Source organism: Pelodiscus sinensis, chromosome 30, assembly GCF_052426305.1.
Source record: "Pelodiscus sinensis isolate ZL-2025 chromosome 30, ASM5242630v1, whole genome shotgun sequence".
In the NCBI taxonomy this organism is placed as follows: Eukaryota; Metazoa; Chordata; order Testudines; family Trionychidae; genus Pelodiscus; species Pelodiscus sinensis.
The window spans coordinates 9725159-9739706 of NC_143081.1; the positions used below are offsets into that span (position 1 = coordinate 9725159).

The 14548-nt window shown below is 54.9% G+C and overlaps 1 protein-coding gene across 1 annotated transcript in view; it reads left to right on the forward strand.

Moving 5' to 3' along the window:
• Positions 1–6096: 6096 nt before the first annotated feature.
• Positions 6097–14548, forward strand: part of LOC149521180 (basement membrane-specific heparan sulfate proteoglycan core protein-like) — a 63214-nt gene continuing 54762 nt past the window's right edge. Inside the window, exons 1-3 of the mRNA XM_089774368.1 lie at positions 6097–6157; positions 8374–8952; positions 9580–9902. Of these exons, the coding sequence (XP_089630494.1) occupies positions 6097–6157; positions 8374–8952; positions 9580–9902 (963 nt within the window). The remainder of the gene's footprint in view (positions 6158–8373; positions 8953–9579; positions 9903–14548) is intronic.

Consider the following 14548-nt stretch of genomic DNA (forward strand, 5'->3'; position numbering starts at 1 on the left):
TGCTGATGCAGGCAGACGAGAAAGGGGAACGTCACCCCATCGTGTACCTGAGCAGGAAACTGCTGCCCCGGGAGCAGAGCTACGCGACCGTAGAGAGGGAATGTCTAGCCATGGTGTGGGCCCTGCAAAAGCTGCAGCCGTACCTGTTTGGCCGGCGTTTCACGGTGTACACCGACCACTGCCCCCTGACCTGGGTGCACCAGATGAAGGGGACCAACCCCAAGCTGCTGCGGTGAATGAGGAGTACCGGTAGTTCAGAATAGGAAGCCTAGTCTGAACTACCTAGTCCGTGCCGCGTGTAGCCGCGCGGCACGGAGTCCGCACTAGCGGATATTTAAAAATGGCGGCTCCCGGCAATATGCAAATGAAGCCCAGGAAATTCAAACCCCGGGCTTCATTTGCAACTCCAGTTGCCTACATTACCACCCTAGTTCAAACTAGGGTGGTAGTGTAGACATACCCGGAGTTAGGTTTCTGGCTGGTATCATGGAGGAAGCAGCCTAGGCAACGGGCTGGGATTTAGGGGCCCAGTCTCCCCCATCTCAAGGGGGGCTGAGGCCTCCTAGGCCTGCCCTGTAACCAGATGACATCTGTGCTGTATCCTGGAGAAGCAATAAACTCCCTCTATTCTACTGGCTGGTGGAGTCTGTCTGTGCCATTACGGGGGTGCAGGAGGCTGGTCTTAGCGCCGCTACAATGAGTATAGAGGATAGATAGATAGATAGACTCCCAGGCCCCACAGGTCTTGAGCAGCCCTGCCAGTCCTTCTGACTGCCTTCCAGGGAGCCCTGGGGGCAGAACTGAGCACATGGCAGCCCCCCGCCTCCCAATCTGGAATGCAAAGTAGGCATACCGTGAAACTGTAGGGGAACCCAGCCCCTGAGAGCTCAGGGAAAAGGCTGCTGCATTTTGGGGAGCAGGGGAAAGCACCAGGGAAGGCAGGTTGTGGAAGTCACATCCAGAACCTGTCTGGAACTGAACCTGCCAGGAACAGGCTCTGTCCTTGTTAATCTCTGAGCAACCAGCTCTGGAGTGGGACAGATGGGGAACAGCAACACATGGTGCCACATGGGTAGACTTGCCTGTGGCTCAGATGCAGCCAGCCCTGGGATGGGGCAGCTGCACCCCTTCCCCTCTGCCTCCCTCCTTAGACCCCTGCCTATGGCTCCTCATTGCAGGTTATAGGCTGGGGGCAGGGAATTCAGCACTGACTCCAAGGAAGTTCTCCTTACTGAGACCCACACCCTGCAGCATGACACCCTCCTGCTCTTCACCCACAGCTCACGGCAGGGGCTGCAGCCCCCAGTCCAGTCCTGCACAGCAGGGGCCCCCTCCACAGTTCCTCCCCCAAAGCACAAGAGAGACGCTCACTCCAGCCCCCTCTCCCCACTTTCCCACTCACCACTTCCTGCAGCTGCTATTTGGGGCCAGGCCGGGGCCGGGGCCGGTGCAGTCGCTGTGCTGGAGACATGCCGAGGCAGAGCCGAGCGACTATGACTGTCACTAAAAGGAAGACTCGGCCGCAGCAGAGCTGAGAGTTGACCTCAAACCACAGAGCTCGGCTGAGACAGCTGCAGGCTCCGGGCCCCTGGTGCTGGGGAGGAGACCTGCCGCTAGCTGAGCCTCTACTGCCCTGTCCTGTGGTTTGATTTGTAGTTGCAAGGGAAACAGGACCCTCCAGAGAGACTCAACCACTTACTTACTGCAAGCTCCAAGCAGTTAATACAGGTGTTGTAGTTTTACAAGCCTTAAAAACAAGGATTATGCAATTGAAACTTTAAATACGATACATTCTAAAGCAATTCATACAGCACAAAGCCATGCAAAAGCAATTACTAGAAGATTATTATAATACAGTAAGGCTATGTCTAGACTGGCAAGTTTTTCCGCAAAATCAGCTGTCTACACTGGCCGTATGAATTTCCGCAAGAACAGTGACGATCTCATGTAAGATCATCGGTGTTCTTGCGGAAATACTGTGCTGCTCCCATTCGGGCAAAAGCCCTCTTATGCAAATCATTTGCGCAAGAGGGCCAGTGTAAACAGCACAGTACTGTTTTCCGCAAAAAAGCCCCGATCGCGAAAATGGCGATCGGGGCTTTTTTGCGGAAAACCGCGTCTAGATTGGCCACAGAGTGCTTTTGCGGAAAACCGTCCTGCCAATCTAGACTCGATTTTTCCGAAAATGCTTTTAACGGAAAACTTTTCCATTAAAAGCATTTTCGGAAAATCATGCCAGTGTAGACGTAGCCTAAGTAAGACAAGATCACTTACACTTCACCCGTATGCTACCTACAGCGCCAGGCGGGAGATCGCAGTCCCTTTGATTCCCACATGTCAGGACACCAACCACTTCTAGTTCTATTGAGCCGGACCTGTGGGTCAATCCTGCTCATTCCCTCCCTCTGATTCTGTTCTACTCCTATATTTATGCTCCACTTGGTCATTCTAGTAATATCTACCAGTGATTGCATATTGCATAAAATACCTGTTACACCCATATTTGGGATACATCCTGCTACTCAGGCTGTTCCAAACACTATATATTTGATTGACAGTTCTATGGCTGTACCTTATTAGAATTGTTATGTCCCAGTGCCAGGTTTCTCCCAATGTTCTTGGCAGGGTGTCACTATACCGTACTCCCTGCGCACGATTGTTTAAAGCGCTCCTGAGTCTCAGAGCTCCCCTTTGCCTTGTCCTGGCCTGTGGGCTTATCTGCACCAGACTTGAATCAGGCCTGGGTTGGCTTTGTTAGAAATCCACACTTTGGGCAAGGCAGCCATCGCGTCTGGTCAAGGCAAGGCTGGACAATGCAGCCTGGTCAATATGGAGTTGTCCACGCTCCCCTACGCTGCCCTCTCTGTGGTGTGAGATCGGCTCTCAGCTCGGCCGCAGCTTGGTCTTTAGTGATGGCCACATCCAACGTTCTCTAATTGTTTCCATCCACGTGCACAATAGTTTTGTTCTGGGCACTGAGGCATGTGCAGATTTGCCCCACCAGTGGGACCACACGCTGCCGACTGTGGGCACTTTGCTCATCAGCTGGGCGGCATTCGAATCTCCTCTGGGCGGCTGCCCAAGCACTCAGCTTGCAGGGAACATCCCCTCAGCCTGGCTCCCAGGACCCAAAGAGCAGCTCCTGGAAATGCCGCAGGAAGTGAGGAGAGAGGGCTGGAGTGAGCCCCTGCGCTGTGCTTCGGGGGAGGCATTGGGGTGGGGTCATGCTGCAGAGAGTGGGGGATGGGGCTCGGTAGGGGGTGTGTTCCACTGGGGTCCATGCTGACCTCAGTGCCCCAGTGTAACTCCAGGGGGCGCTGCCTCTTACTCTGGAATGAGAGACCCTTAGGCAGTGGCACTCTGTGCTGGTCCCCAGCTGTCCCACCCCAGAGCTCGATGCATTTCCCAGACACACAAACTAGCAGGATCCTCCTCCCTCCCACCAGCCCCTGGCTGCTCACACCTGGCCCACGGGTGCAGAGCGGCTGGGGCTGCAAGGCATGCTGGGAGTCCCAAAGCTGGGCTGTGGTCAGTCTTGCTCTGAGCCTGCAGCACTTGACATCTCAGTGCTGGGGCTGGGGGGGCGGTGGCGGCATCCCTCAGACAGCACTTCCGCTGTCTGCGCTGATAGGACCCTGGCTGCTGTCAGCAGAGAGGCAGGGCCAGGCCTGGGGCTTGCAGCTTCCAGCCTCTGCTAGTGCAGCCCAGGATGGAGCTAAGGGGCCTTTGTGCTGTGCTGGGTGAGTGACCCCTTTTGCCCCTCATATCCATGCTTGATCCTCCCTGCCCCTGCCTCAGTCCCCCATCCCTTATGCCCCCGACTTCAACCCCCACCTCGGCCAGTCTCTCTGCTCTTGGTCTGGTTCCTCCCTTTGCTTTTTGTCCTTTTTCTCTATCACCCGTTTTCATTCCTTCTCTGCATCTCTTGCTGCCCCTCCACTCCCCGGCCCAGGTGCTCTTTGATTGTCTGCCTCTTCCCCCAGCTCCGCTTCCATCCCCTGAACCAGGGCCCATGTTGGTGACGACTGCAAAATGAGTCCCCTTCCTGCAGGGCTTTGGGCCTTGAACGGGGCTGAGACAATGCAGGGTGGCTTGTCGGGACCCGCTTCTGCCTGCCCGCTCACCCTGTTCTTCCTGCACCAGCGCATCCCCTCTGCCCACCAGCTTTCCCTACCTCGGGCGCCTGGGTTCCTCCAAGATTAACAGAGCCGGCGTCTCACACCTGCCTTCCCAGGGGCTTTCCCCGGCTCCCCAAACAGCCACCCCTTCCCAGAGCTTGCAGGGGCTGGTGTCCCCTTCAGGCTGCAGTTCTGCTGGCTATTCCCAGCTGAGATGTGTTTCCGCATCCGTCTGTGCTGCTGTGCAGGGAGCTGTAGTAGCACTAGCTTGAGGAGGCTTTTGGGTGGGGAGGTTTCTAGAGCAGCAGGACCCCTTGTGCTGGGGGCTGCCCTGTCCTCACCGGGATCAGGGCCCCCTTGTGACTACACACGCTGAAAGTGACATGATTGTGTCAGTGTCACCCAGCAGCTGCCAGGTGAGGGGCCCTGCCATGTGCTGGCCTCTGCCTCCAGGGCTTCTGGGCGTGGGTCGGCCGGTTCCCCAGCAGGCTGTGGAAAAGGCTGACCTCGCAGGGCTTCCCAGGATCCGGCAGGCTTGGGAGCCCAGGATCTTCCGCAGCCTGTCAGCAGCCCAGCCTGCGACCCAGTGACTGGCTGTCAAACCTCAGATGTTGCCAGGCCCAGCTCCAGTGGGACTAGAACCCAAGTGTCCTGATGTCCAGCCCTGGCCTGTAGCCTTAGACTCCGAGTCCAGCCCCAGGCCCTCCGCTGACCTTCTTCCATGTCCACCTGTGGCCTAGGCCACCCACCCACCTCCAGGTCCTACCCCAGCCCCATCCACTGAATCTTTTTCTTTCTTTCCCTGCCCTGCACCCCATAACATACCAGGGGGACTGACTGTAAATCCAGCGTCCAGGGTTCTCTCCCCCACATCCCTCACTCCTGCCCCTCACACCCCATGTCACTCCACAGCTCTCACCCGCCTCTTGTCTCTCCTCTTACAGCCTGGCTGCAGATCCTCCCCCAGCCGGTGTCATTGGAGGCTCCTGATTCACCCCCTGGTCTGTCTTGAGGGTCTGTGGGAGTCGTTGTTGGGAGGGATTAGCTGGTTTGCTCCAGGGGGCAGGGAATGAGGCAGGGGGCCTCTCCTCTCTAGGGGCCTCTCCTCTCTAGGGGGGCTGGCTCTGATGAACCCCAAGGGAGAGACTAGCTGGTTGGACAGGGAATGCGGGGAGGTTTGCCATCTCTTTTCCCCTCCTCCCCTCATTTCTGGTGTCTCACAGGAGTTCTCTGCTCCAGATCCCTGGCTATGGGGTGGGGATTGGGGTGGGGGGCTGGGGAACCTTTCAGCAGAGCCAGGCCTGGACTGAGCAGAGTCTCTCCTCGGGCCACTGGACCCAAACAGACCCTGTGGTTGTTCCACATCTCAGCCTGCACAGGGCTGGGCCCCTCAGCTGGGGAGGAGCCGTGCCAGAGGCGTCAGGCTGCACATGTGGCAGTAACTGGGCACCAGGCTGTTGTCATGAAAGGTGGCAGCACAGGCAAGCTGCGAGTTAAAGGCCCAGCCGGGAGGCCGACTCCACCAGTATCCCCCCAGTGGCAGCAGGCGGTACTGCAGCCTCTAGCCATTGCAGCTCCTCAGGGTGACACATGCGGATCCCTGGGTTCCCTGCCAGGTGCTGATTCCCAGGCTGCAGCCACAGACCCGCAAGGGACGGGGGCTTGGTTCTATCACTTTGTTCTCGGTATCACCAGCCCCTTTTCCATCTTTTCAGCTGCCTCCCCTTCTGCCTCTGTTCCAGACCCCCTGCCGCCCCCCACACTCTCCCTGGGCTCCCAGGCCCCTGTGTATTACCAAGGGGAGCGTCTCAATCTCAGTTGCTCGGCTCCCAGACGCAAGGCAGTGACGGGATACAGATTCTACAGCGGAAGAAGGGGCCAGGCCCCGGAGAAGCTCCCATCTCCCAGTGGGGCACCCTGGCTGGAGCTCAGGGCTGCGACAGGGGCCGAGGGGCCGTACACCTGCCAGTACTGGAGAATGGAGTCTGGGCAGGAGGTCCCCTCCAGGGACAGTAACAAGATCTATGTAACTGTGCGGGGTGAGTGCCTTGGGACGGGCATGCGAAGGGCCGTTAGTTACCCTCAGCCAGGGGAGATGGGGCTGGTGCAGGGCAGGGAGGGAGGGGTCACAGGAGCTCAGCAAGGTTGATATGGATTCTGGTGGGACTCAGGGATTATCATGGATGGTGACTCCCAAGGGTGTTAAACCAGGGATACGGGCCTGAGACCCAGAGTCTGCCTGGATGGTGCCCAGGTTCTGAGATTTCGCCGCAATTCACTTGCCCCTTATACTCGGAGTGCAAGGTTCAGCTCCCACCAGCAGCGGCAGATATAGGGCAGGGCAAGTGGGGCGGCTGCCCTGGGCCCCACGCTTCAATAGGCCCCGCGCCAGCCCCGCTCGCCCTGCCGTATATCTGCTGCTGCTGCCCTCACCGGCTGGAGCCGCCTCCGCCACTGCCTTTCGCTGCGAGCCCACGAGCGGCTCCGTTAGCCAGTGGCGCGTGCACCGCAGCGGCTCGTTGCCAGAGAGGCGAAGGACAACACCTGGCCATGCGCCCGGGTATCCTGCTGCTCCACCCTCCTGCCCCGCCCAGAGAGAGGCTGGGGGTGGTACAGTCCCCTCCCAAATCCCAACACCTAATGCTGCCTGGCCCCCCAAGTCCCAACAGACACATGCTGCCTCCCCCCAACACCCAGCGATGCCTGGAAAATACCAGCCATGGGCAGCCAAAGAGAATCGACTGCGAGCCAGGAGCGTATTGTAGATCTTTCGATTATATCGATTGAAAACGACCTGTGTAAAGAAATGGACTTTACTGACATAATTGAAGAATGTGCTGCCAAAAGAGCTAGACAGCTAGACTAGACTTAAATGCAAATGAAAATGTTTAATTATTAATGCAGAATTGTGTTTACAAATGAATTACAATATCATTAAAACAAAAATTATCCAACTAAATTAAGTTTCCATCAGATTTACCCAAGTCACATTTAATATGAAAATAGCTTCAATTTGTGCATTTGACGCCTCTTTTCTATTTTGTCTCCAAAGGGGGGCCCCAAAATTGTGCTGCCCTGGGCCCCGCAAAACTCTCATCTGCCCCTGCCCACCAGCTACTGCTCCCTGCCTGCCCCCAATGGGATGCCCTGGTTCCTGCTGCTCCAAGTGAAGCCTGGTGTTGGGTCTCATGGGGAGTGGGTGTGAATGGAGGCTAAGGAAGAGAACAGACCCTGGGGCTGACTGACTGGGAGTGGGCAGCTCCTGCCATTGGCTCTCTGGCTGGGTATTTCTCATTCCTGATTCCTCCCCTGTGATCTTCTGTCCCAGCTGCCCCAGCATCCCCCACACTCTCGCTGCATCCCCCTCAGCCTCTCTATCTCTCTGGGGAGCATGTGACCCTCAGGTGCTCAGCTCCAGGGGGCGAGAGGCCACAGGGATACAGGTTCTATGGAGAGCAGGAGAGGCTGATCCAAGAAGGGGTCCCTGCCCCAGACGGAGTCGCCCAGCTGGAGGTGGTGGCAGAGACAGGGAGGGCCGGGACGTACACCTGTGCCTACCGGAGCCTGCGATCCGGGCGACAGATCCTATCAGAGAGAAGCCGGACGGTGTCCCTATCAGTGCAAGGTGAGGCTGCCTTCCCTGGAGGAGGGGGCAGTGCTATGGGGTATGGGAGTGTTATCTCTCCAGGGACTCCCCCTCCTCTCCGGCCCAGATTTCCCAATTGCCAGCAAACCTCACCCCGTCATGCCGCCCGCCCACTAGCTCCCTCTGACCCCATGTGTATCACCACTCCCTGCCCTCCACAGCCTGCGCACTGCACTGCAGAGTGTCTAGTGGGAACCAGGCCCTACCAAGATCCATCAAGCCCAATCTGGGGGGAAGCTCACCCCACTGGGCTTCCTAAGGAGGGGCTGAGCCTGGCTGTGGTTCGGGGCCTATTTTGGGAATCCCCATATCCCAGTAGGAGCTGGGCTGGGGTGGGGGAGCTGGGGTGGGGGAGCTGGGCTGGTTCACCCCAATTTCTGACCAAGCAGGGTCTGATGGCATCTGAACCAAGTTGGGGGTGGGTGGGGAAGGGCCAAGCAATGCAGCACAGAGGGGGCAGGAGAACAAAGAAGGGAACCAGGCTCAATCACCAGGGGCTGGCCAAAGTGAGAAGGTTTCCGACCCTTGGGGGGATGCTCTGGACAGGCCTCCGCGGGCTGTTTGGAGACGTTTGCCACAGGAGGTTAAATTTTGCTTGTTTTCCTGCAGATCTTCCTCCGAAGCCCTCGGTGTCGCTGTCTCCGCATAAACTGGCCTATGTGTCTGGGGAAAGGGTGGAAATTCGCTGCTCGGCTCCCCCGGGGGTCTCCCCAGAGCGGTTCGGGTTTTACCAGAGTGGGAAGGCGATAGGACAAACGTTGGGAGATAGCTCAAATTGGCAGATGGATCTCCTAGCCAATGGCATCACAGACACAACCCGCTCGTTCTCCTGCATCTACGAGCAGCTGATCCAGGGGCGGGCGGTGCCCTCTCGTGCTAGCGACCCCATCTCCGCCTCTGTGTTCCCGGCACCAGCGGCCCCGTCTCTGCGACTCTCCCCGACCCACCCAGTCTACGTGACCGGGGAAAGAGTGACAGTTGAGTGTGTTGTCCCTGCTGGGCCCTACGAGCCACAAGGGACCTGGTTACGGAGAGATGAGGAGCTGATTACAGAGAACCTGGGGCCCGAACTCATCCTGAGCGTCACCTTCAGCAACAGAGGGACCTACCGGTGTGGGTACAGCACAGAGCTACATGGGCACCGCCTCCAGTCGCCCCCCAGCAAGCCCGTGCCTCTGCGCGTGACTGGTACGAAAAACCTCAGTGTCCATTGGACTGTATAGAAAATCCCTCCCCCACACCCTGCCTTCCACTGACCATTACACAGTATAACCCCCCTTCTCCACCCCACCCTCTGCTGCCCCCTAGTGCCCATTATACAGTATAGCCGCCCCTTCCCCACCCACCCTCTGCTGCCCCCTAGTGCCCATTATACAGTATAGCCGCCCCTTCCCCACCCCACCCTCTGCTGCCCCCTAGTGCCCATTATACAGTATAGCCGCCCCTTCCCCATCCCACCCTCTGCTGCCCCCTAGTGCCCATTATACAGTATAGCTGCCCCTTCCCAACCCCACCCTCTGCTGCCCCCTAGTGCCCATTATACAGTATAGCCGCCCCTTCCCCGCCCACTCTCTGCTGCCCCCTAGTGCCCATTATACAGTATAGCCGCCCCTTCCCCACCCACCCTCTGCTGCCCCCTAGTGCCCATTATACAGTATAGTCCCCCCACCCCCACCTTCTGCTTCTCTAGTGTCCGGTGTACAGTATTGCATCCCCTTTCTCCCATCCTCTGGTGCCCATTGTTCCTGTCTATTCCTTGTCACACTTAACACTGTGGCTCCCCCACTGTTTTCTCTACTTTCCTGCTCCCCACAGATCTGCCTCCCCAGGCGGTGCTGAGTGTGGATCCCCATTCTATGGTGCTGAGCGAAGATTCCCGCCTTCTCATCGCCTGTGAAACCTCTTGGAATGGGAGAGAGCGGAGGTTTCACTTCTGGAAGGATGGAGTTGAGATCATCCCTGGGGATGTAGGATCTGGGATTGACTTCCCAGAACCCAGCACTGGCCTTAGGAATGTTTCTATTCTCAGCATCTCACAGGCTAATTCCAGCATCACTGGGGAATTCACTTGCAGGTATGAGGAGAGCATAGACCGGAGGTGGGTCCCATCCCTCATGAGCCAGGCTGTGAATATCATCGTGATCAAAAAGGATTCCCCAAGCTGCAATCAGGGTAGGTCTACACTGCCAACTGAGCCTGGATCCCACTCATTTCAACCCAAGCTTCTCCCCTCCTGCCATGCACACACACACACCTGTCTGACTCAGGACAGCCAACACACAGCTGTTGGGTGTCAGGACTCTGCAGCACAGCAGGTTCAACCCAAAGTCCTGCAGTTATATGAGTTCCAGCCTGGTCCGTTTGCAGTGTGGACACAGTGCAAGGCACAGACCCAGCTCAGAAGGAACATCTGGTGTAGATTTTCTGTGGCTTCTACTTCTGATCTGGAGAGGGCAGCATTGCAGCCGAAAGTAACATCTGCTCTCTAGCAGCAGGTGCAAAATTCCCCTTATATCCCCCCGACAGCTCACCTGTCCCCTTCTCTCCAGGCTGGATGCCCCTCATGGCTGGATGTGTCGGAGCCGTGGTGCTGCTCTCCTCACTTCTTCTCATCTGCTTCTGCAGGAGGAGGAGGAAAGGTGCTGCTGGTGGTGGTGAGAGACTGGGAGGTTGGGTCTCTGGTGTAGAGACCTTGGGGGTGGGGGAGGTTGGGAGAGGGGAATCCAACAGGTCTTTTATTAACTAACATCCCTGGATGTCATCTGGGACATAAGTGTCAGAGCTACAGACATGGTGGCTACGTCTAGACTGGCATGAGTTCCGTTATTCCATTAAAAGCATTTTCGGAAAAGTGCGTCTAGATTGGCAGGATGCTTTTCCGCAAAAGCACTTTTTGCAGAAAAGCGTCCGTGGCCAATCTAGACGCGCTTTTTTGCAAAAAAGCCCCGATTGCCATTTTCGTGATCGGGGCTTTTTTGCGGAAAACACATCTCTGCTGTCTACACTGGCCCTTTTACGCAAAAGTCTTTCGGAAAAAGACTTTTGCCCGAACGGGAGCAGCATAGTATTTCTGGAAAAGCCCTGACAATCTTACATGAGCTTGTCAGTGCTTTTCCAGAAATTCAAGCAGCCAGTGTAGACAGCTGGCAAGTTTTTACGGAAAAGCGGCTGATTTTCCAGAAAAACTTGCCAGTCTAGACACAGCCGGTGGCTTTGGTTGTGTGGGGGGTGGTCAATCAGTAGAGCAGAGCCCATGGGTTCCTGACAGGGGAAATTCTCTCTGGCCTCCCGCTCTGAACCTCGCTCTTCTGAAACAAACCTGGCCCCCAAAGTTGGTCACCCGGGCCAGCCCACAACATTTTGGCACTTGAGGCGGGGAGCTCAAATGATGCCCCCATTCCCGCTAGCTTGGGCCAAAACTTTGAAAGGTCTCAATTCTGCCTTCTTCCCGTTCTACTCCTCTCATGGAACTGCTCTCCTGCACATGCACCAGCAGCAGACACAATTTTCTACTGGGTCCTAGTGGCACCCCCCACAGTCTGGCACCTGAGGTGGCCATCTCAGTTCGCCTCATGGTAAGGCCAGCCCTGGCGGTCACACTTGCCTGCTGAGTCTCTCGACCTCCAGGAGGCCAGGATGTCTCTGGCTTGCTGGCTTCACCTCAGATCATCACTCTCCTCCAGGTGAGACACTCAGGCATGTCTCTAAGGACACTGAAGGGTTAGTTATTTCATGGGGCTAGAGGTAAAGGGGCAGAGATCCTCAGGAATCAGGACTTGGAAACACAGTGGCAAGACCCCATGAGATGCAATCAAGAGCGGCAACTTAGGAGCAAGGTATTTCCCTGTCCCCTACTGTATGTCTCATTCCCAACAGCAAAACTTGCAGCCTTGTCCGGTCCAAAGAGATCCCCCTTTCAGGCCTTTCATTTCAATCCCAACAGGATTATTGCACAACATCCTACATTGCTGTAAAACTGTTCCCTGTACTCACAGAGATCCCCAGACCTTAGCTTGCAGCCAAAGACCCCAGAGATCCTCTAGACCATGTGTCCAGCTGCTTAATGGCTCCATTTCCCCTTCTCTTCGCAGGTCATGTTGCAGAACCAACAGAGTAAGTTGCCCCACTTGCAGAGGCTGATATGCTTCCAACCAAAGGGAAATGGGTTTGCCCACACCCAGCCAACTGGCTCACCCCATTAGGAACTTGTAATTGGTGGGCAGGGGGAGGGAGGACAGGAATGGCTATCCCAGCCTGGCATCTAACCCAGGTGGAATGTCCCCAACTTCTAATTGACCATCACCTGGTTATGGCTGCTCAAAGCCAAGCTACTAGGATTTGAATTGAGAACATGGCTCAGAAGAATCTGGTTTTTATTTTTCTATAAGATTGATGGTGATTTTTAAGTGTTTCCCCCAATTTTTCCTCTTTGAATTTTCATGGTCATGAGAAATTCTGAGTGGGACTTATGCTCTAATTATTTAAGGTCCCAACAATCACAGACAAGAATCACAGCTTGCTAAGTGCCAAGGGAAATGGCTTATTTTAACATGGCACATTAACAAAGTAAATGTCCCTAAGGCAAACATCAATTTTCAAGCAGCATGTTTCTTACTTTGCTTATTATCATCAGCGGGGATACTTTAGTCAGTCTGCCTGCATATGGAAAAATGGATGATTGTCGATGCTTACTGAGGGAGATCAGAAGGGAAGAATGGGAGGCAGAGAAGGAAGGAATTGGAAAGTAAAGCAATGCATGAATCAACGAAGGAAAGAAGCAGAGGAGATGATAGGGACAGAGGAAAGAGGGTGTGAAAGAAGGTATCAAACAGAGAACAGAGTAGTGAATATGAGACATAGATAGACATGGAGTAAAGGAGCATGTGAAGAGGGAAAAAAGGAGGTGAGAGCAGATGACGGAGTAAAAGGGAATGATGAATGCAAGGACAAAAAAGCTTTGTTACCCCTGACCCGACCACCTACTTCCATTCCCTTGCTGACCCTAATTCTTCCTGCTCCCGGATCAGACCCATCCCCATGCCTGCTCATTGTACCCTGCTCCGCCACTGATGTATGGTTCTCCCTTTTTCAGGCCTGTGTATGTCAACAGTTCCTTTGGGGCTGGCACAGGTGAGTAACCTCTTCCCAAGTGCCCAGCCACCATGACAGACACAGACCCCTCTGGGGAGGGACATGGGATCTGGAATGCTGGAGCACAGGTGCTGTGGCATCTCCCCTTTAAGAGGGAAATTTCTGCCACGCTGGCTTCTCTATGGTATCTCCACATGAGGGTGCCACCTAGTGGTTAAAGCTGGCACAGAAGAAAGATTTGCCCTCAGGGCTTCCCAGAGAGCCCAGGAAGCTGATCTGTTGTGTGATTTGCCCTGCAGCAACGGAGCCACGATGGGCAGGTCCAGCTGCTGACCCATAACCAGCCGGCACAGATCAACAAGCCTAGAGGGAAGCCTGGAGTGTGTGGAAAACCCCAGAACAGGTTCCGGAGAGAAGAGAACACCTCTTGGTGCAACCTCTTGGTAAGGTCAGGAGAGAGTGGTCCCAAAAGGGCCAGTGTAGACAGCAGAGATTTGTTTTCTGCAAAAAAGCCCTGATCGCAAAAATGGTGATCGGGGCTTTTTTGCGGAAAAGCGCGTCTAGATTGGCCATGGACGCTTTTCTGCCAAAAGTGCTTTTGCGGAAAAGCATCCTGCCAATCTAGACGCACTTTTCCGAAAATGCTTTTAACGGAAAACTTTTCCGTTAAAAAGCATTTCAGGAAAATCATGCCAGTCTAGACGTAGCCTTTAGGTTTTGTTTTCCCTGTTTGGGGGTTTGTAAATCACGTCTGAGCTGGTTAATTGATTTTCTCTTTGGAAGTAAGGATTGCAACCCAGGGACTTTCCTTGAGTCTATTTCACTCCATGGCTTTTTAAAACCCAGTCATTTACTGTTTGCAACAGTAGTTTTGTTTTGATAATAAAAATGTTTTTCTTTTTGTTTTGAATAACTGGTGTCGGGTGATTGTTGTGTCTTTAAAGCCTGCGTGCCTAAATCCTCCAGGAGGAGCAGAGCCCATTGTTCCCTGCGGATTCCCTCTGTTTGTTTTCCCAACTCCAAGCAAGATGGAGCGGGGGGGGGGGGGGGGAACAGCTTTGCCCTAGGGATGGGATTCCCAAGTGATCCCAAGGGCATATTTTATATATTCTTTCACTAGCTTGGGTGGTGGAAGTGAGTAAATCCGTCTTTGTGGGTTTGGATCTCAGGGAGGCGACGTTTACACCATGAAGTTTCTTGGCAAAAAATATGCTAATGAGGGATTCATTTGCATGAGTTATGATCTTATTAGCATATTTTCTGCCAATCTGTATTTTTGCTAGAGGTTTTGGGGAATTGAGGTGACACACCAGGGATGCCCAGCAGCACCACATGAAAATAAAGCAGCTGGGGCAGATATACCAGTAGACAAAAGAGGCAAACAGATGGTCTGGGTCAATGGTTCCCAATGTTTTTTATGCTGCAGACTGGCAAACTCCACTTTTGGCGGACTGGAAATATTTTATTTGCATATTTGCTTACTCATTATGGAAATATTGCATTACCGGTCTGTCAAGCCCCAACATAGCCCCTTGCTCCCCAGTGCCTACCACCCTTTGACACCCCACCCCTACAAGCTGTGCCCTTTGACCCTTTAACCTCTGACCCCTACATCCCATGCCAACACTCTCTTGCCCCATGACCCCATCATGGCCTCACCCAGCACCCCTTTGCCTCAACCCATCCCCACACT